At 41.3% G+C, this 23,044-nt stretch overlaps 1 protein-coding gene across 1 annotated transcript in view; it reads left to right on the top strand.

The window, feature by feature from the left end:
• LOC115026262 (partitioning defective 3 homolog B-like) overlaps nt 1-23,044 on the top strand; it is a 234,807-nt gene that overhangs the window by 176,320 nt on the left and 35,443 nt on the right. The window contains 1 exon segment of the mRNA XM_029459004.1: nt 4,021-4,138. Within this exon segment, the coding sequence (XP_029314864.1) occupies nt 4,021-4,138 (118 nt within the window).

The raw sequence follows: 23,044 nt of genomic DNA, 5'->3' as shown, positions 1-23,044 counted from the left end.
CGGAGCGCACGGATGTTGGACACCTTGCACTCCTCCACCTTCCTCTTGAGGATGCCCCACATGTGCTCAATTGGGTTTAGGTCTGGAGACATACTTGGCCAGTCCATCACCTTAACCTTCAGCTTCTTCAGCAAGGCCGTTGTCATCTTGGAGGTGTGTTTAGGGTCATTATCATGTTGGAAAACTGCCCTACGGCCCAGTTTCCGAAGAGAGGGGATCATGCTCTGCTGCAGGATGTCACAGTATATATTGGAATTCATGTGTCCCTCAATGAAATGCAGCTCCCCAGTGCCGGCAGCACTCATGCAGCCCCAGACCATGATGCTGCCACCACCATGCTTGACTGTAGGCAAAACACATTTGTCTTGGTACTCCTCACCAGGGTGCCGCCACACACGCCGGACACCATCTGACCCAAACAGGTTTATTTTGGTCTCATCAGACCACAGGACATGGTTCCAGTAACTCATGTTCTTGGATTCATTGTCTTCAGCAAACTGTTTGCGGGCTTTCTTATGCATCGGTTTCAGAAGGGGCTTCTGTCTGGGGCGACGGCCATACAAACCGATTTGATGCAGTGTGCGGCGTATGGTCTGGGCACTGACAGGCTGACATCCCACTTCTGCAACCTCTGCAGCAATGCTGGAAGCACTCGCACGTCTATTTTTGGAAACCAACCTCTGGATATGACGCTGAGCACGTGGACTCAACTTCTTTGGTCGACCCTGGCGAGGCCTGTTCCGAGTGGAACCTGTCCTGGAAAACCGCTGTATGATCTTAGCCACTGTGCTGCAACTCATTTTCATGGTGTTGGCAATCTTCTTATAGCCAAGGCCATCTTTGTGAAGCGCAATAATCCTTTTTTTCAGCCGCTCAGAGAGTTCCTTGCCATGAGGTGCCATGTTGTCCAGCATTCAGAGAGAATTGTGCCCAAAACACCAAATTTAACAGCCCTGCTTATCATTTACACCTGAATCCTTGTAACACTAACGAGTCACATGACACCAGGGCGGGAAAACAACATCATTGGGCACAATTAGGACATGTTCACTATGGGGTGTACTCACTTTTGTTGCCAGCTGTTTAGACATTAACAGCTGTGTACTGAGTAATTTTCAAAGGACAATAAATCTATACTGTTATTCAAGCAGCACACTGACTACTTTAAGTTATATCAAAGTTTCAGTAGGATAATGTTATCCCCTGAAAGGATATAACAGAATATTTGCAAAAATCTAAAGGGTGTACTCACTTTTGAGATATACTGTGTATATATATATATATATATATATATATATATAGTCTGTATTTATATGTATGTTACATATTTTTATTTACTTAATTACTTTACCTAAAAAAACCTTCCCTTTTATTATTTTTTCTTTGTCTTTACTGATATAGACACATGTTACATCCTTTGTTCAGATTGCACAATAGCATCTATGATGTTGGATGTTACAGGGACTGCATTACAAAACAGAAGTAAACTTTTTCTTACTCTGATTTAGGAGGAATGTGGGGTGTTCATTAAACTATGACAGTTTTCCTGCAATTAGATGACACGTCATGACGCGCATCGTATCGCCAGATATTTGCCAAAACACAGCCTTAGTTTGAGGAGGCCTTGATAAAATAAAATGGGACACCGCTCATGCCTCGTCCAACAAGGATGCTGGAAGACATTAAGTCCAACGAGGATTACCACTCTATTCTCTTCTTGGTTTGTCCGGTGTTATGTGTAGACCTTGATGCAAAACATGTTGTTGAGAAAAAGTGTACGTGGGATTCTACTTTCCACGAGCACATGCAATCAGAAAGGGGTGGTCAGAGGGTGAAGACGAGAAGAAAGGGAAGATGTGGGATGTAAATGGATTTCCTATAAATGTGAGTGTGTATTTCTGTCCATGTGGTGCACTTGTGATGAGCTGCCAGCTTGCCTAAGGTATTTCTCTGCCTTCTACATTCTGGGATAAAATACTCCCCATGATGAAGAATAAGGTGGTAACAAAAAAAAAAAAAAAAAAGACATTGCTTGATAAAATGCTGAAATACGAACAGAATAGAAAAACAAGTTGATGGGACAATCCAGACTAAGACAAGTGTTTAGCTCAGTCATTAAGTGCAGTTAACATCTGATTTCATTCTGCTCCAAATGTGCACAGTATGTGTTGTGTGTTGCTGCACTCAGACATATACACACACACACACACACACACACACACACTCTGAGGCTAGATTGTGTTTCACTGTAATGCATTCTCTACACAGCACTGTACATATTCTGCATGAACAGCTTGGCTCAATATATAGTGTTACTCTCATCGCTCCAGTGAAGTTCAGATTGAAAAAGAGAATGAATGACAGACGGGTACTTCACTACATCTTCTGTCTTAAATATGTTCTCAACATTAACACATTAGGGTTTAACAAAAAGTGAGACACCAGACTAGTTTGGTAGATGAAAGTAGTACCAAAAGGACATTTAAACAAAGTTTCCTGTTGCGTAAGGGTGAGAGCTGCAATAGACATGATTTGTGATGTGAGACTGGGTGTAATGTGTTTTCAGCGCTGCAGCTATTATAGTCATTCACACAGCTCTCTGGCTTTATGCTTTCAAAGAGAGGAAGGAGAACAAAGGGGCCAGAGAAAAATATGTATAGGTAGAGAATTATACACCTGGGTTTTTGATTGGAGTTTACAAGTTGGAATAACGTGGAATGCAATATTTAGTGTTTTAAATAATGTTATTGATTTTAAATTTCATATAAATGTTGTTATTTTTGAAGGCAAAAATTGAAATTAATGTATATTTGATCAGGGTTGTTTTTTCTGGATGATAGGTGTTTTATTTTGTAGAATTCTTTTGTTCGAATAACAGCAGTTCCTTTTTCTAGTAAAAAAATACAAATTTTAATTTGATTGAATTGTCTAGCCTGTTGCTAAGTTGTTAGTTGTTGTTAGCGTGCTTCCGGTATGAAGTATGGTATAATTCTGAGTCGAATATCTCTTGACGGCCGGACATACACGGACATAAGTGTGTTTGTAGTTGTTTTCTGTATTTGCTATTCTATTCTTTGTTGGCCGTGTGTGCAGACATGGAGACACACTGCTGATAATTAGATGTTTTGTTTTGTATATTTCTTTAGCGTTTATCACCTGATCCAAGACCCCTGTTAGCGATGCAATATCCAAAACTGTAACCCAGGATGTACTAACCCCAATCCAGAGCTGCAGGGTTTCCCTCCAAAGTGTCAACAACAGTAATGTTGGCCCAAGTCTAGCGTTAGGACGAGGACTGTACAGATTTGCAATTGTTAAAAACTTATTTTGGCCTGAAGATGTCTAGTTTTACAGAAACGAATGCCCACATATGACATTAGGGGTCACATGCTGAGTACTGGTAATGCAACACTTGTTCGCAGATACTTATGGAGACAGGAAGAAAGTCTCATGTTATTTCTCTGACTGTTCATAAATCTCCGGATGGTGCATCAGTATGTTTTTCCTCCTTCCATCAAATTGGACACTGCAATTCTAATGGTGCATGTGTGTATAATGTGACTTTCTATAATTCCATCCTCTGTGGATATGTGTGTGTGTGCATGACTCACAAGGGTGCCCAGGGGTCAGTGTTGATATGCTGTATATATTATATGTTGACAGACGGACAGAATATTCATATGATTGATATTTTTCTTTTCTTGCCTTTTGCAAGAGGAAAAGGAAAAGATGGAAAAGCCGATATGGATGAAGGCAGTCAGAATGATAAAGAGATTGATATTGTTGTGTGTGTGTGTAGTGTGTGTGTGTTTGCATGCACGTACACAGTGAGTGTGTCTGGTCTCTATCTCTGCAGTCAAACCTCTGCCGGCTGATGTCAGAAAAATGACTGTTTGTATAAACATGTGGCTTCCACTGGCTGGCTCATCATCAGCTGGTTGGTGGCCGTGTCAGTCAAAGTTCTTCCAAGTGTTGTATATTAATATTAATACAAATTGTATGTTTGCTTGTGTGTGGCAGTGTGGACAGGATCCAGCAGCTAAGAAGAGAATACCAGCATGCGAGGAGAGAAGGAATGGTGCCGCCTTATGAGGAACTGGACCCACGACGCAGAGGACACGAGAACGACGCACACAGGGTGAGGAGCTCAGACACACACACACACACAGCCTCAAAATCTCTCAGCATGACTTTTGTTCAAGCTTTCATTAATCTGTCCATCATCAGGTTGTCTTTCCATAAGGTGATATGTGTATATGTGTACCGAGCAGTTTGTTTCTTATCCCCCATCACCTATCAGGATGAGCGCTGCTTTTATTGCGTCGTGATCAACTTTAGCTGTCAGATGCGAGGTACTCCTTGACGGGAATGTCTCCTGTAGGCATTGAAGTGATAGAACAGAGGATAGAGATACAGAGGAGATAAGTAGACGTTTTACTGACTTGTCATCCTGAAGTTACTGTTTTTCAAATCTCAGAATCATAATCACGTGGTCACAGATCCACTTCTGAGCTGGCTGAGTCATGCTGGAAGAAGCTCAAAAAAAAAACGTTTGCCATAACTGGTGCGTCAATAATGTGCTAACAAGAAACCGCCTCCCACACGCGTACCAGGGGTCACCCTGCAATGACTGTGTTAGCTGTCCGGGAAAATGTCAGGACTGCATTTTTATAATGTGTCATTAATTTCCGATATCTCTTTGACATTCAGACACTGACAATATGTTTCTTCTTGCTCGCTGCTTGTTTTCTTTCAGCTGTTTATACAGTATATCAATGCTAATGTTAACGCTGTGTTTCTTTAAGGCTAGAGTCGACACTCGCAGGTGCTTTATGGGCTACATTGTTAATAGAGCAAAACCTGTTTATTTATACAACACTTTTATTTGTCATTTAGCACGGGTAAAAGAACCGCCTCAGATCAACAGTTGACGTCATGGAAACCGTAGAATGAGTTATGGTCAGTGAATATTAAATCTGTCGGGATACACAGTGTTGCAGGCGACTTGAGGCTCCTTATTTGGACAAAGAACATCCAGAAACCATCCAGTTAAGAAAAACAAACCTTAATCAGCACTCTCTCAGGTATCGTTGAGTACAGTTTGTCTTTTCAGAACACACACAGCGCTCGTTATCTTTAAGTCTTGCTTCAAGACCAACTTTATTACTGTGAAGCCAGGTGCTTCCTGATTCTCAACTTCTTGTCTTCTTGTCACACTGACATTAAAGCTTCCGTGGCTTTTTGAGGAAATAATAAAATCTCTCTGAGCAACTTAAGTGAGTCTTCACCATGGAGCTAAACATTCATCCGCTTTGACAAATGGACAGGTTTATTTATTGCATCACATCAAAGCTAAACCACTGCACCATGATCTTCAGTCAGAGTCAGAAGCGTCTGTACCAGGATACTGTGGAAGCAACAAAATAAATCAATGTTTGTGTTTTTTGTCTACACAATGGCAGCTAGCAACTCCATGTTTCTACATGCTGAGGAGGGGACCCTTCGTAAGAACTGGCTTTGTGTGTGTGTGTGTGTGTGTGTGTGTGTGTGCGTTACTAAAAGAAGTTACAGTACAGCGCGCACAAGTCCTCAGTGATGTGTTAGTACAGTAGAAGTCAGTACTGCTCACAGGAATCCACATACCGAGAAGTCATGTTCTAAATGCAATAACTAAGTCGATGCACTAAGTGATCTACTTAGTAACAAGAACATTGTGCCACCAACATGCTGTGTTAACAGGTGGAGTCAGCATGCTATCACTCCGCCATTAGTGTCCCTCAACTCTATAGGATGTCCGTGCTCTTTCATGGACGTAATATCAGAGTTGTGTGTGAACTACACTGTTAAATGGAAATGAGTAAACTAGAAAGGAGAAGAATAAGTAAAAGTGGAGTAAGCTATTTGACGAAAGTAAGATCTCGTTCCAGGGCACGAAGCCCCAAAGTTACAAGGCTTGTTCCTGGTCTTTAGCTTTGACTGTGGAATAGATCACTGCTGGAGGATCTCAGATGTAACAGTGCGATGATGTAGCCAGGTGCCAGGCCATATACAGAGGCTACAACAGGTTGAATGTGATGCCTTCATGTAGTTTTAGTAAAAAGCCTTGCTGCTGAGTTTTGCACAGACTGTATCCTGCCCGAGGATCTTTGATTAAAACAGGTCAAAAGAGCAGGTTAGTGACATTAAACATTTAACTTAATCTAACACTTTTGTATTGAGAAGTGAGCATAAACGCAACATCAACCAATTAAATCAAGCCAAGCAAACGTGTCGAACATGCATAGCATGTTTTGTTTTCTATGCTTTATTTAATGTTAGTTTTATTGTCCATTTGTTGGACAAACATAGCAATCTAAAGACTCCATGATATTGTGAAGGGCATTTTTTCACTATTTTCTAAAATGTTATAGACCAAACGATTAATTACGAAAAGAATTGGCCGATTAATTGTTAATGGACAATATAATCTTAAGTATCTGCCCTACTCAGCAGTTTATTTTAAATTGATTATTGGGTGGTTTGAAATAGTGAACTCAACATTGAATGATTCAGGTGCAGGGCCTGTGTCATTGTATCCACAAAGTGTATTTACTCAAAGTTATACCTGGCCCACTTTAATTCAGATCTTAAAGTCATTTGGTTTGTGACCAGCCAGAGGCAATCTCCTTTCCCCTGCGATCGATAGCCACACATTACATCGTTCTCTGCTTCCAAATGAGAAAACTTTGTTGTTGTTTATAAAGCTGAGAGCGAGAGCAATTAGCATGCTTCAGAGGTGGAAATTAAGTTTGAAGTTTGAAAGTTGAAGAAGGGAAAAGGAAAATAAAATCAAAAGAAAAGAAAAACACGCTAGTAGCAGTCGCCACAGTGCCTAACAAGCCGCTCTCATTAAGGATGATGCATTTATTAATTACAGCAGAGGCGATTATTTACCTGACTTGCTTTTTGTGGGAAGTGTAGAAGGAGAAGTGATAGTTATGGAGCTGAGCCGACGGCAAACTAATTCAATTTCACTTTTATTGGTTTGTTTGTTCCTCCATAAGACCTTTTATTTTTTTGTATAGGATTTGCTGAATGACTATGAAAAGTAAAAGCAATGGGAAGTTAAGTATAGAGGAGAGAGAGGAGAGAGGGAGAGGAGGGGGAGAGAGGAGAGAGAGAGAGAGAGAGAGAGAGAGAGTTCCTCATGCAGCGTTGCCACAGTGTACTGAGTGTTTCTTTCCCCCCATGGCTCCATTACCATCTCATTGATTCATGGTTATGGGATAGCTGTCTCTGCTAGCAAAATTATGTTTGCCTAAAAACAATTATCAAACAACAAAAGCCACGCCACAAGTTTGTTTCCAAGAGAGTGCATTGTGTGCTTGCGGGTGGGTGTGTGTGTGTGCGTGTGTGTGTGTGTGTGTGTGTGTATTTTGGAAGACAACAACAGACTTTCTCCCTAAGGAGAGAGGGAACTAAATCAACAGGGCGCTGTTGCTGTTGTCACATTCACATACACACACAATCCTACACAGAGGGTATGGAAGCCAATTGTTATAGTGGGCGGTGTGACACGGCCTTTATTATAAGAGTTAATTATAATGAAAAGCTTTCATCTCATTTTTCCTGTACTTTAGGCTTAAATATACGTGTTGATTTACAGCAAGTCATTGAATTACTAATGGCATTGTGTCGTGTGATGCAGAATGAAATGGCATGCAAGCCTCAGATTAGAACACACTGAGTTTGTGCTCCTGTCTGACTTTTATATGGATTATTCTCTAAACTGGTTTTTAACCTGTGAAAGGGCCTACTCTCCTTTTTGCACCGTGATCATTTGTTACAAAGGTGCATACAGCCACAGTTTACGTGGGGATACACATTTTAGGACGATATGTGTATCTGTCTCTTTAATTCACAGCCTTATCTTTGTCTTCATGTCCATGTCCTCCTTTTGAGTCCTGTTGTTTTAAAATCCCTCGTGTTTACTAAAGCTAAGTGGTGTCAGCAGACCATGAAGCTATGGTTTGGATTTCTTCTATATTCTTGCATTTGAGCCAACAATAAGAAATATTCTCCCTCAGTGAAACAGAGTTTTGCTTTTTGATAGGATATTTTAGTAACTGATATTACCTTGCCTTACTTTGTTTTCTTTGACAGTTGTTATTTTACATGTACTCAACGTCAACTGGAAAAGAGGAAAACTTCTATCTTTCTTCATCTTTGAGATCTTGTAATTAAGACAGCAAACAAGACCATGTGTCATCCCATTGAATAATGGCCAGAGCGTACTAACTCTGCTGGAGTGCAGAGAGGTTGTCTGCTTTGTTCGGGTGCTTTATGGTGTGATGGGGTTTGTTACTTTTTCTTTTGGCAGAGCAGCAGATGACTGTGACAAATAAGGCAGATCGGGCCCGTCTTTGATGAAGGTGAACAGATGTCATGTTGGAGGCTTTGCCTTTAGTTTGCGTGCCAATCGTGGCTGTGTGTGATGCCTTGCCGACACATGGCAGCTTCACGATTGTATTTTCATCAAGCCGCCAGGAGAGCATTCTGCTCTAACATTTACACATTGGCCCGATCAACAAAATGTATTTGTCATCCAATTATGTTTGGTAAACAATAATACTGACTTGTACATACCTATATAATTGTGTCATGTGTTCTTTTTTTCAAGTATGAGGATGTCTCATAATGTGGTTATTAAGTTATTTATTACACATGTAAATTAAAGCAATAGACAATTAGATTGTGGATAGAAAAAAGCCGAGCAATAGTTACTCAAATAATTCCATATAACATATAGGGTAATTAGTGTGTTATGCTATCTGTGTTTTTAGCCAAATAATATTCTAACGACACGCATAACTCCTTTGTATAGCTCGGCGCCGAATGATTAAAACCAAAAATCTGAATCATTGGTAGAAGAGCGCTCTAATGAAGTGCATGCTTGTGATGCTGGGATGATATAATGAAGTGCAATGCATGTACAGTATTATTGTGTGTTTATAGGGAAATTACATTTGATATAATCTGCATGTCTTTGGACTGTGGGGAAAAGACCCACTCAGAAACATGGAGAACATGCAAACTCCAAGTTTCCCCATCCAGTCCTGATGCTGTACGGATGTGTGTGCCTGTGTGTCCAGCCAGCTGACACACCGCTCTCCTTTATCTTTCCAGTCAATATAATGTTCTCTCCGGCTAATAAAGCTTTAAAATCAGACTGAACAGTTTCCTAGCAGATAGTCAGAAGGTTTTTAATGAATAATTAGATATTCAATGTCTCCCTTGTTTACATAAGAACATGCAGGAATAACTTTAGAGCCTTTGCAATAAGTCACGTCCCTCAGTCATGCTCATGTCCCTAACAGGCATTTATGGAATGAGCATAAACTAACTGCTGTTATTCTTGTGTCAAACACTTGTTCTTGAGTTTTTTGTGTTTCTAGCTTAGTTGTTTTTTTAGTCTAGCGTAGCAACAACTTGTGTTAGAATATGTATGATAGATACAGCAGATGGATAGATAGATCTACACTAAACAACAAGATTATGTTTCTTTCCTCTGAAGATAATAGGCGACATTTAAACGCAGATTCTATTGCCTTTAACACGCAGAGGAAAACATCTGGAATGAATTCAGTTTGGTTGTTTTTGGCAGAGAAGATCAAAAATGGCAAAATGCTCCTGGACACAAAACTGGCAGAATTGCTCGTCTGTGCCGCCCCCAAACGTTGCTCATGCACGGTTATAAGAGGATCTTGTATCATATCCTGTTGATCGGGACTTGCCTGCACTATGCATACACGCTGTGCATGCGCCTGTTGATGTGTCTGCCGCTTTATTTTTTTACGTGTATTGTGTGTTTCTGGAATTTCTCTTTGTCTTTTGGTTCAAGGTTTCAGCCCTCTGAACGGAGTCCAATATTCTCTCTAACCTTGTCACTGTTACCACCCAGGGACAGGCAAACCATTGTCTAATCCACAATAGGATTTGGGAAAATCCCAGCATGTGATTCCCATAACCTTTCTTCATTTTATCCTCCTTTTTTTTTGCGCGTTTTAAACTCACTCCTGAAAATGTCTTCCTTTTTCTCACTTTCATCCAGTTGTCTGACACCTTTTGTGAAAATGCGTTGCATCTGTTGGTAATTTAGCCCACTTTACTTTTTAAAGACTTCATAAAGGCCTCAACAATTGTGTGTATTCCCACTATAATGGGATACTTTATTTCCACTACTTCCCCTTTTAATGATCTCGATACCATTTTTGAAAAACACCGCCTCAGGGAAAGTTAAAATAGGTCAGCAATACTTGGTCACTGACACCGTGTTGACCTGCACAAAGACAGAGAGCCTTTTCACAAAAACGCAATTTAGAGCCACAATCTGTGTACATGTGGCTATATTAGTCACGAGTATCACCCACTGAGACCCGTGACTAACAATGAACTCAGTTTTTCCATCCTGTAGAAACACAATAAAGCAGTGCCACTGTACAGAATCGCTCTCTATGCGGAGTGCAGGGTGAATTAAGGTCTCTTAATACTTCTTCTCTGATTGTTCTCACGCACACACAGACAAGAGTTGTATCCTGTGAAAGAATCATTGTGCTGCTAATCTTTGACCTTGAATAGATAAATGACCTTTCATTGTGACATTTTGTGATACATGATGTATCTATGTTTAACAAAAGATCACGGACAGACGTCACGTGAGAACGTACGCTACAGTAGTGTAGCCGAGGGTTACGAGTTGCACCTCTACTTGTGAGGATTATGAACAACACAGAGGCACCGTAGTCCGAACAAAGACGTGCACCTTATTACTCCTTTCAACCTCGTCAAACGCAGCGTCTACCAGATCCACTCCTTCCGTTTCTTCCTTTCACAATAAAAGCCCTAAAAAAAGGGAACTGGGAGCGTTTCACTAGAAGGAAACTTAATAAAGAACGATGCTTAATCCATCCAGTTGTCTAAAGGAACACCACAACTATAAATGTATCACTGTCTTATTCTTTCTGACCGCGCTGGTGGAAGTTGGTAGTGGGTAAGATCTACCTTTACAGGTAATATTTCCAATAACATGTTCTGCTTGAATAAATCTTGTTCTCTCAATAGAGTTCTATAAATGCCACAGACCTCTAAAGGGAGATATTTTGTCCATACTGTGGAGGAGTACTGGGCAGACCTATGTATTTGTCATTTTATAGCCATACTGGGGCAAACAAAACCCCTTTACCCACGCTCTCTCCGTGACACACACACAATACACACAACTCTTTTCTTTCATGACCTCTAAACTGTTCATGTGAGCCATTATAAAATAGAAATAGCCGTGCTACCTTGGGTGTTTTATAGGTGGACAGGCAGGGAATCGAACCCCAACTCTCTATAAGTGGAAAGGGACAGTAGTAAACCTTGTAGCTGAGTGTAGCCCTTTGTTACAACAGACAGGTTTAAGAGAGCTGTTTGTGCTCTACATGAAAACTGTTTTTCAACTCCCTCTCAATCCATTCTCTGTCTCTCTCTCTCTCTCTCTCCCTGTCTCTCTCCTCTATCTCTCTCTCTCTCTATCTCTCTCCCTCTCAATCCATTCTCTGTCCTCTCTTCTCTCTCTCTCTCCTGTCTCTCTCCTCTATCTCTCTCTCTCCTCTCTATCTCTCTCCCTCTCAATCATTCTCTGTCCTCTCTCTCTCTCTCTCCCTGTCTCTCTCCTCTATCTCTCTCTCTATCTCTCTCCCTCTCAATCCATTCTCTGTCTCTCTCTCTCTCTATCCCTGTCTTTCTCCTGTATCTCTCTCCCTCTCAATCCATTCTCTGTCTCTCTCTCTCTCTCTCTCTCTCTCTCACCTGTCTCTCTCCTCTATCTCTCTCTCTCTCTCTATCTCTCTCCCTCTCAACTATTCTCTGTCTCTACTCTCTCTCGCTCTCCAATCTTTCTCTGTCGCTCTCTCTCCCTCTCATCCATTTCTCTCTCGCTCTCTCTCTCGCTCTCTCTCTCGCTCTCTCTCTCCTCTCTCACTCTCACTGTCTCTCTCTCATCCTCTCTCTCTCTCTCTCTCCTCTCCTCTCTCTCTCTCTCTCTGTCTCTCTCTCTCTCTCTCTCTCTCTCTCTGGTTCACCTTCGTTCAGCATGTTGTCCCTCTCTAAACCTCTCTGTTCCCCATTCTTCCCTCTCCAGCAGGAGTTGCATCATTATGTTTCTATTCAATATGACATTGGGCCATAAAACGCTGCTGTTGTTTGGTTAATAGGTCTTTCCATTTATACATACTATAATATATCCTCCTGTCACAGAGTTCAAACACTTGGACAGAGAGGAGGATGGGGGGAAAAGAGTGTGTTCATCACACATATGTAACTGTATGTACAGTGTGTGGAGCGAGTGCAATGAGAAAGAGAGAAAGAGAAAAAGTTTTCTTCAGCATGCAGACTGTGCCAAGTAAAGCCATATTTCTCCAGTCTTCATTATTAATGTCAGCTCCGGGTGACCATAAATCCACTGGAATATACTGTACCACATCACCCCAACACTAAATACTGCACTGCTGGCAACATACGCACACACACACACACACACACACACACACACACACACACACACACACACACACACACACACACACACACACAAACCCAGCACACTCGCCGACTGCATTTCTAATCTGATGATTTGAAGGTGATACATTTTAAACGGTCCTAATATGTAATTATTTGCTCAATCGGCACGTACACACAAATAGCAAAGCCCAATTGTTATGGCCACAGGCACATGTATACACATGCAGTACATAAACACACTTAAGACATACATGCTTATTGACTCACCCAAACGCTCACTCACATACACACTGCCAAGTTCAAACCCTAAACCACAAGATTCTCTCATGGAAAAACACATCAGCGCTGTTAGAACCCGATGCTCAGAGCAGATGCTCTGTTTCTCACTCTCGTCTTAATTCAGCCTAAACATAATGAACTTGTATTCAACTAGCAGCTCAAGTGCATGAGGGAGACTTTTCAGCTGTGAGGACTTTCCTTGCACTAAGTGTGCTGACAGATTGCACTAAGAATTGAATCACTTCGTAAATTTAGCCTATTGCTCAAATTGCATGAAGTTCAACGTAAATTTGTCATCTGGCAAATCAGCATTATTTCTTGTTGGCTTCAGTGAATACAAGAAGGACTGACTGGGTGAAGAAGTGAATGCTAGTAAAGAAGATGCATGTCAGACTGTTTTTGAGCAGAGGTGTGAATGACTAAGATGAGCTGGTTTGCAAAGGTTATATGGCGCAGGAATGACACAGACAGCATCGCCCTGAGAAACACACACACACACATACACACACTTCTGAAGACCAATACATACATTGCAGTCAGATGGTGGTGTTTCCTGTGTGATCATGGGTTTGAGCACAACGCTGTCTCTCACTCAGACCTTATAAGGACAAGTTGAACATTGGAACGGTACAAATGTGCTGAATCTAATGGAACAGAAAGGAAACTGGGATTACACTGATGGTCCAGAACAACTGCGAGGGATCAGGACGAGGGGGAAAAAAGGCAAATACAAAGCAGTTAGAGAGCAGATCTTCTATATTGTACAAGCTTTCCTTTTCAGTGTGAGTTTGTTTTAGCAAAGCTGTAATGCTTCTTCAAGGGAAAATGTTCTGCACAGCATGAAAGTCAGGGAAGAACTTGTAGACTGTGAATCAGAGCTGTGGACTTGTGTCACAAATTAGACTGTTAGAGTGATTAACACTATTCATTCTCAGCAAGTCAACACTTAATTCCCCAGATCAGCTTTGTTTAAACCAATCCGACAGCGTCCAATCAAGTTGTAGGAGCAGCCATGAAGAACTAACGTTACGTTGCTGAACTTCATGCCAAAAAAAACATACCAAAGATTAGTTTGCATGCAAACTGTGGTCAACAGAAAATGAATCGCAGTATGTAAGATGTGCAGGGCACATTTGGACTTAAGACTTGACTTGGGACCCCCACCTCTGCTGTGAATATTTGCAAATGACCTTCCATGTCCTTTATTATTATTCCTATTATTATTATTATTATTATTATTATTATTATTATTATTGCCTTTGCTATCTTTCTTCGCCTCCCTCCCTCTTTCATGTACACCCCCTGCTCTATCTGTGTCTGTGTTGATGTATGTGAGCACGGCCAGCAGCAGGTCAGGAGGTTGTAATCCCCAAGTCAGACAAGACGGGATCAGTGCCGACTCAGCGGACCCAGACATATAGCCGCGTCTACTGGGACTAGCGTAGACGTACTCAGACACACACTACAGATATGATATACATCCTCTCACTGCCTCAGTCAATAATGGAGATACTCTCATGCTCCGACATTTATTGTTCCTCTGTCTCCCCTACATTCTCTTTCTGTCTCTTTTCAGTCCCCATAGACCACTGCACCATTGAGCTAAACTCTCTCTCTCTCTCTCTCTCTCTCTCTCTCTCTCTCTCTCTCTCTCTCTCTCTCTCTCTCTCTCTCTCTCTCTCTCTCTCTCTCTCTCTCTCACTCACACACCAAGTCATGAGGTAATCTTCAGCAAGGTTCGGTGATTATGACTGACTGGAGCAATTAAGGACTGACTCATCGTCAAGGATTTGGCGACCATTAACAGTTAAATCATTCACACCGGCCGACTGAGTAAGATGGTGGGGGGGTGTGTGTGGGGGCGTGTGTGTGCTGGAGTGAGGCGGTGTAATGGCACATGTAGCTACTGAGAGAATGTAGAGAAGTCTCAAAAGTGATTCCAGTTTGAAGAAAAACTCAGAACCCTGCCAAGGTGGCTCCCAGAAGAGGATCTGTGTGTGTGTCTGTGTATGTGTCTGTGTGTCTGTGTGTGTGTGTGTGTAGTGAAGAGTTAACTTCAGGCTCATATGAAAGCAGCTCGAGCCACTGCAGAACATCAAACCGAATGCATAACCATTATGAGTCAGGCTGGTCCAAGCCAAGTCACACAGCCTCCGTTTGATTTGGCTGGAGAATACTGGAGGCAAACCTGGTGCTGATAGAGATCATCTTACACCCCTCTGTCTCACACACACACACACACACACACATACAACCCATTATCCAATCAAGTATAAATATCTAAAACAATACAAACATGACCTACAGTAGGCCTACTTCTGTACACTCCTGCAACACACTGCAACTGTGAGGTCCTTTACAAACAGTGGATCCAGTAAAAGCTTGGAGCTTACATCAAACAGCCGGCCATGTTGTTCTTTTCTCACCAAAGTATTGATCATGTGACCGCAGCGTTCTGCTTCTATTTTAGGATCATGATACTTTACTTCCTCCCCCCCCCCACAGTCATTTAAAAAGAACCCTCTCAAACAACTGCAATGGCTAGGGCTGCAACTAATGATTACTTTCATTATCGATTACTGTGCACATAATCTTCTCAATTAACCAGTTGATTGTTTTGTCCATAACATGTCATAAAGTCCATCACGACTTCACAGAGCTCAAGGTGTCATATGTAAATGTCTTGTTTGTTCTGTCTAAAAACCCAAAAAGATTCAGTTTACCACCAGATGTGACAAACAGAAAATCCTCACATTTGAAAACCTTGAACGAGAGAAAGGTTTGACTTTTTTAAATGATCTAAATATAATAGTTGTCATTTAGATTTCATTAATCGACTAAACAATTACTCAACTTTTTGTCATAAGTCATGACCCAAAGCTCATGTTGTTTCTTGCAGGGCCAATGAATAACACATATGTATTACACTTACAGTATTACACAGAACACATGCACAACCACCAACCAATGGCCCACAGCTGGAAGAACTTCCAATTGTTTGTCCTCGGTTCGTTGAACTCAGAGAATAGAACAGAAACTGTGTTACAGCCAACAAGTCTTTTCTCCAAATTAAGATCAAATCAAGACAAAAAGATAAAGATAAATTCAAACTTTTAATAAAATCGTTTCAATATTGCAAAAAGCTTTCAGTGGAGTGGTGCTTCTTGCTAGATTTACTGATAATGATGCAATAAATAGTATAGCATGTGATGTGTCCACTATAACCATCCCTAAACGCTATACCCACTGTCAATCCCTTGCCCATAACTCTGTGCCCTCGAGAATAATTTGGTGACCTTCTGGTGGATCAGACAGCGACAGAATCATTTGACAATAAAGAGGGGGATGAAACAAAGATGAGATGGGATTTAATTTGAGGGAATGAGACGCCGATTGGAGAGAGCGAGACGTATAATTCATGATGGGGAAAATGAGAAGGGAGGGAAAAGATACAGGAGTAATGTCAACAAATGAGAGAACTGTTGAGCGTCCAGGATGGACAGAATAATTAAAAAAAGAAGCCGGGCGAATGAGGTGATGAGGTAGATAAAATTAAGAAAGGAATACAGGCGGAGAACGGAGGGGGTGAAATGGAAAGCATTAGTGACACAGATGTATGGAGGGAGAGAGAGAGAGAAAAAAGTCTGAAAGGGGAGAGTTATGCATTGGGTCATTATGAAGGAATGTTAATATGATTAGTGAATGACTCTGACCTCGCTGTCTGGAACTGGTGCCTGGCTGGTCTGATGACCGCTGAATGTCTGACACACACACAATAGAAGACGAGGAGGAAAACATACATCACATACATATGCCAGAACACACACACACACACACACACACACACACACACACACACACACACACACACACACACACACACACACACATACTAACTCAGAAGTACTTAAGCAGTCTAAATACACATATTTCCAGTTAAAAACGCAGCGAGACAAAGACATAAACAGACTCCCTCACTTGTACGTGTGATTTGTGTCTTCTCTCTGCCAGCAGTGCAGGATGAGTCAACATGTCATGACTTATCATCTGTTTCTAACGTGGCTGATTCCCTACAGTCTGGCCTCATAAAGCAGGGGTCAAGATCAAGAACTGCTCATGAATCTGGAGCTGTTGGGTCCCCACACGATGACCTCAGTAATTTGTTTGTGCCTTAGTCCCAGGGTGAGAGACATCATTTATCTTATAGGCCCCCGACATGAAAAACTAGAGAAGCCATGATTTCAATCTGTGTATCTGAAGCAGTAACCTCACCGAAGTTTACTGTGGTCCACTCGTTTTGGAAACAAGGAGTTACATTTGTTGCACACCACAAGAAGAAGTATTTTCTTCTGTTCATTGTCTTTTAGGAACCAATAACATGTGCAAAACTCACATGCATCTTTTACCATTCCTTCTGATTTACTGACAAAAATAACAAAGAAATAGTCCACGGGCCCTATTTTGATCGCACAGGGCTGGTTGAAGTGGAATATAACTCAGTAGGTGGAGTTATTAATAAATTCACTCGCAACCATCACATCACACATGACCTAACTCTGAAGAAGCTGTGCCACTCACAGGCAAGCATAACAACATTAGCTCAACGAAGGGAATCCTATTGTTGTTTGCTGCCTTTAGATGGCTGCAGGGACTTTATGAACTATAGGAGAAACTTTCAATACAGAATAATTCAATTAATTATTTGAAAAATGCAGACTTTGCTGCTTTATCGAGAATAAATGTTAAATTTCATAATTTCTCCGTCATTGCTGCGCATTTACTCCCAGACTAGCAGCAAAGTGACGTTGAGCCAGACACAGACGTGATTCTGACACGTCTATTCGCAGCTTAAAGTCTTAAGTAAGACCCAATTTCCCCCAAAATACCAACAAATTGCTTTGCGCTGCCTCATTTGCATAAACCTCCCACCTGTTTGCGCCTCTTCTCCCATCTGTGCACCGTGCGCTCTCCATTGGCAACACAATATGGGCAACGAAATTTCAAGGTCAGGACAATCCCGAACAGTCGGTGCACTGCTCGCGCTGGTCGTTGCCCCGCCACGGAAATATGTTAATGTTTATCAAACATGAAGTTAGCAAGTCAATCGCTAACCCTTGAGACTGTCTCACAATGAAACCCTTTCACTGTTCAATGTGAAACAGTTTAGCAGGAAGTGTTGTCTTTGCATAAACAGTAGCTCAACTGAGACTTCATTACAGCTGCTTCTACATCTGCTGCATGGAAATAATAACAATGTAGTGATACTAAACTCCTACCTGGAGAGACGACATGCAGCAAGAGACCAGCATGGTGAGCCTTTTTGAAATGGCAGTTTACAAAGACGACACAAGTCACTTGAGGTTTAAGGCATCATGTCATAGCCTCAAAAATGCATGCGTTGAAGCAAAGCACAATTTCAAACACCTTGCTTACCGCTGGATTATATATTAATCTACCATGCTTTGGTCCGTTTGACCTTAATAAGAAATGTATATATATTCTAACTAAATACTTTTATATTTACTGTATATGTAAGTGTGATGGTGAATGGGAGTTTTCTCATTCTAATATCTTTAGCACATTAACAGCATGCTGTAAGGTTGCAGTGGAAATGCGTATAATAACAACATGGTATGCCACTTTGCAGCTAAAATGTGCCACATTCAGCCTGTAAATAAAAGGCACACATCTGCTTCATGGACTTGGAGTCACAATACTTCTCTTGAAACACTAAAACAGTGATTGATTGATTTCCTACAGCAAATGAGGGTTTCAGTGCGTCATGGTGGCTCAGCGTCTTGCACTTTCGCCTTATGGCAGGAAGGTTGTGGATTCGGTTAGCATGTTTTATCTGTGCTTATGTTTCCTCTGGATGCTCTGGTTTTCTCTCCATTTCTAAACACGTGCAGGTTAAATAATTGTGCAGCTTAAAATTGGTGTGAATAGGAGTGTGAATGGTTGTCTGGGCTATGTGCTATATGCACTGTGATAGACTGGCAGTGTGACCAATGTGAGCTGGGACCGGCTCGTGCTCAAACGTCATGCTGCACAGGATGGTGGTTGGAATAGGTTTTCTAGATTTGCTACTGTTAGATTTGTATGTGTGTTGGTAGCAATAAAAAACAGTTTTATTCAAATGAACAGATATATGTAGAAACCGGTGCAGCCAAGAAAAAGAAAGATGGATTTTTTGTTGTTGTTTGTTAAATCATAAATCTACACAATATTAAACATGACCTTTACCCAAGAACAAAACCAATGCGCCATTGATTCCTTTGTTTAAAATGGCCATGCTTGTGTGTAGACATGTACAGTATATGTTTTCCAACACACATACACACAATGGCCACTGCTCCCAGAGATCCAAGCCCTGCATGTGTTTTCATCTGGTTCATAGGCATATTCAGCAATGGGCCATATCAATATCACATGCAAAAATAGAAATGATCCTTTAATCTAGCGTGAAAGCCTCTCTTGTTGCAGTGCTGTTGGCAGAAATGGTTGGAATAATACAGTTTATAGAGGTCACATTCCTGGGAAAACCTATCTGCGGTTGTGGCCATGGTTGTGTGTTTAGATAGTGTGTGTGTGCGCGTGTGTCTCACTAAATCTTGATTTCTATTTAGCTCGTTTGACTTCTATTCAGGCTTTGAGAAAGATGCCTAAAAGAAAACACACACACACACATTTTCATCCAGGTATGTGTAAAGAGTGATGAGTTTTGGTCCAATGGAGAGTGTTATCACTGCTGGCGACTGCACTGTGGACAGGACTGATAGCAAACTGTGTAGTGTGTGTGTGTGTGTGTGTGTGTGTGTGTGTGTGTGTGTGTGTGTGTGTGTGTGTGTGTACATGCTTTTCTAGAATGTTGGCTCAGCTGTGTTGTCGAGAACACACACACCTTTAAGTGTCAAATATGTGTACCTGTGAGCAGACTGTATATACACTTGTCAGTGTGTGAGAAAGCGAGGATAAAGTGTGTGTGTGTGCATCTGTGTGTGTGTGTATTTGGAGATTGTCAGCGATTCTTAAAGCAGCATGCAGCTCTTGAGCTTCTGAGAGAGAAATATCTGACGTTGAAATATGGTGAGTCATCTGCTAGATAAGGAATACCGAGAGATGGAGAGGGAAGGACCGGCAGAGATTGAGAGTCATACAGTAGTGAGAGTCAGTGAGTTTCACAATAAGAGCAGGTTTAAGAAAGTCTTTATGTCAAAAGAGACTGGGTGAAGTAGTGGGAGATAGAGAGTCACGTGAAAGTCGTACGGAGACTGGAGAGTGTCACAACATGCACGTTCAACCTCCTGTTGAATATTACAAAGCTGCAGTACTGTAGGTGACGTTTTCAAATAAGATATGTTGTTTTCCCATTAGTTAAGACACTGCATAGACGTTGGTAATATATGTTATGGTAATGGATGTGATTGCTAGCTGGAAATATTCTCAGTACAAAATAGTGACAAAATACAACTTTACCACAATGACACCAATTTCACCAACGATGGTAAAACCTCCAGGGCCATGTTTGCGTTATACTATGTCTGCTCACAAAAATACAAAGAGGCATTATTTTTGTCACATTTTAAAAAACCGTGCATATGCATGCTTCTGTTTCACAGGTCTCAACCATTGTGGAACTGGAAACATGTACACAAGCCCAATATCCACTCCGGCCTTAAATGGATATACGCCCCATATCACCCGTTTGCATGTAAATACCACCACATGTGAATAGTTGACTGTCTATATGAATTAATGGTGACCTGCCCATGGCGTACCTTGCCTCTTGCCCAATGTGAGCTGGGATAGGCAACGCTGCACAAGATAGAATTAGGAAATCATGCCCAATTCATTTCAGGTATAGGTCATGGATCTCAATTTTGTTACGTTTGATCAAATCTGAATTTCTAATGAGCCCTCATGACTTCTACTCAAGCTTTGAGAAAGATTCCGTCAGGCAAACACACATACACACACACACACACGCACACGCACACACACACACAAAGAGCTTTGTCTAGGTAAAGTATGTGTGTATAGAGTGATGACATGGATACTGCATGCTTTACATAGAGGTAAATGCATTCATAAAAACAGTCCACTCATACCATATATATATATTTCTGTTGTAACTATTACATTTTTGTTTTATTTATTGCTTGTATTTCCCTGTCAGCACAGATGAGCTCTCATGCCAAGCAAACTGAAATTGCAATTTAGAGAGGAAGCGTTATCTTTAAACATGGAGAAGAGTGTGTGTCAGGGAAAGATTCAGAGAGAGTTGCACAGAAAAAGAGGAAACTTGAGTCACATGCTGAGATATTGAGAGAGGGGGAGCTTATGTAAGTGTGGCATTTCAATACAGCTGTCCAAAATGCTGACTGAAAGAAAGTCAGTTTCACTTAATGTTTTTTTGTGATAAAAAATAGACCTACTGCTAAAATGCTGGGAGAAGTTTCACTGCAAATCAGTGTAACTAGTAAGGCAAAGAAAGCTTTTCAAGTTCCACTGCGCTCTGCATTTTGTGGTATTTTCTCTATACAGCTTTCCATCCCAGTAACATTTAGGCCTTTCTATTGGATACTAAACTTTTCCCCATTTGCCAACTTTACTTTGGGAGTGCTCTTTAAATTAGGCTTAATGGACAGTAAAATGTAGACCAAAAGTGATTAAGAAGAAAAGGTCATTTCAGTTGGAGCTGTACCTCGGTTGAGTGTAACACTTCCGTATCAAACAGCCATGAACTACTGCGCAATGGACCCTAGTTATAGCTGGACAAAGACTCAAATGTGATAACGCTTCATTATATGATTTAAAAAGGTGTTATTTTGCAAATTGTCAACATTTAAGATATATAAGGTTATGGTGGAAATGTGTTAGAAATCAAGAAAAGGTTATCTCCATCTTAAAAGCTAGCAGGTTGGCAGTTTGGTTTCCTTTTTATTTCTGCTACAAGCAAAATAAGTCTCCTATTGGTCGCTTTAAAATGGAGAGATGTGTGTCCAACTGCTAACTCAAAACTAGCCAACCTCTTCAGTGAAGATGTCTCAATAGTGTTAGGGAACTCAGGCCAAGTCCCTCACACCCTCTCTCTTTCTCTCTCTCTCACACACACACACACACACACACACACACACACACACACACACACACACACACACACACACACACACACACACACACTCTCTCTTTCCCTCTCTCCCTCTCTGTCCCCCATCTGTGAGTTCAGATGAACAGAAGTCTCCCGGGGCTTTTCATTGGCCGAGCTCCACACTAAGAGGCGAGCTAATTGGCCAGCTGGGGCCCAGCCGGTTGTTGGAGGCATGGCATTGGCCGAGAGAAGGGTCAAGTGACATGTCATTGGTCAGATTGGCTGGTCACCTGGCAACACTTCAGGCGTTCCCTCTTGAGAAAAGCCTGGTGAAAAGAAAAAAAAACTGGGAAAGACTGTTGAGCATAATTTGGCAACAGCTTTTCTGAAAAACTGTTAGTTAATTTGCAGCTTTTTAGTGATGTAAAAGTGTGTGTTTGTGGGAGGTGCAAGTCCTCACAGTCCTTGTGTGAATTTGCAAATAACCCTCAATCATGAGTTTCCAAATGGATGGAGGCACTGTGGCACCTTCAGCTTCAACCAATTTATCAATCCAAACAGGCACAAAGTCACAGCCAACTGGTTACCATGACAATCACGAGTGTGTACAATTGTGTGTTTAATCTGTTGGTCTGACAGTAAATCGAGACAAGATATTGATAATAAACAGTGTGAATGTGTTTCCCCGTCTTCATTTATCTTTCTGTCTCTGTGAGTTGAATCTAACTGCCACTGATTACCTTCTCTTTCTAGATGCTTTCAATTGTTTGCCTATTCTTTCAGGTTCTTATATTAAATATATAATAATATACATATACTTTCAAATGTCAAAGTTACAGCTGTTCTGCTTAGTTATGGTTAGAGAAAGGTTAATTACAGGTTAAAGAATCCCGTATTGACGGTTGGTATGAGATAAGATGCAAACAGCTTTGTCCACCCCAATCTTCTTCTCATAAGGTTTTCTGGCACTACGTCTTCGTCAAACTTCTGCCTTCCACCGACAGCCATCATTCAGAAAGCCAAAAGAGGTCCTCGCCAAAACACACACAGTCAATGTTTAATGTTTGGCCATTGCTGTCTTTTTAGGGAGGACAGTCTTCAGTCACAGAGAGATACAATCTCTCTTTCACT

The sequence above is a fragment of the Cottoperca gobio genome, chromosome 21 (genome assembly GCF_900634415.1).
Source record: "Cottoperca gobio chromosome 21, fCotGob3.1, whole genome shotgun sequence".
Taxonomy (NCBI): Eukaryota; Metazoa; Chordata; class Actinopteri; order Perciformes; family Bovichtidae; genus Cottoperca; species Cottoperca gobio.
The sequence above is the reverse complement of the archived record's forward strand: the minus strand, read 5'-3'. Positions and strand labels throughout refer to the sequence as shown.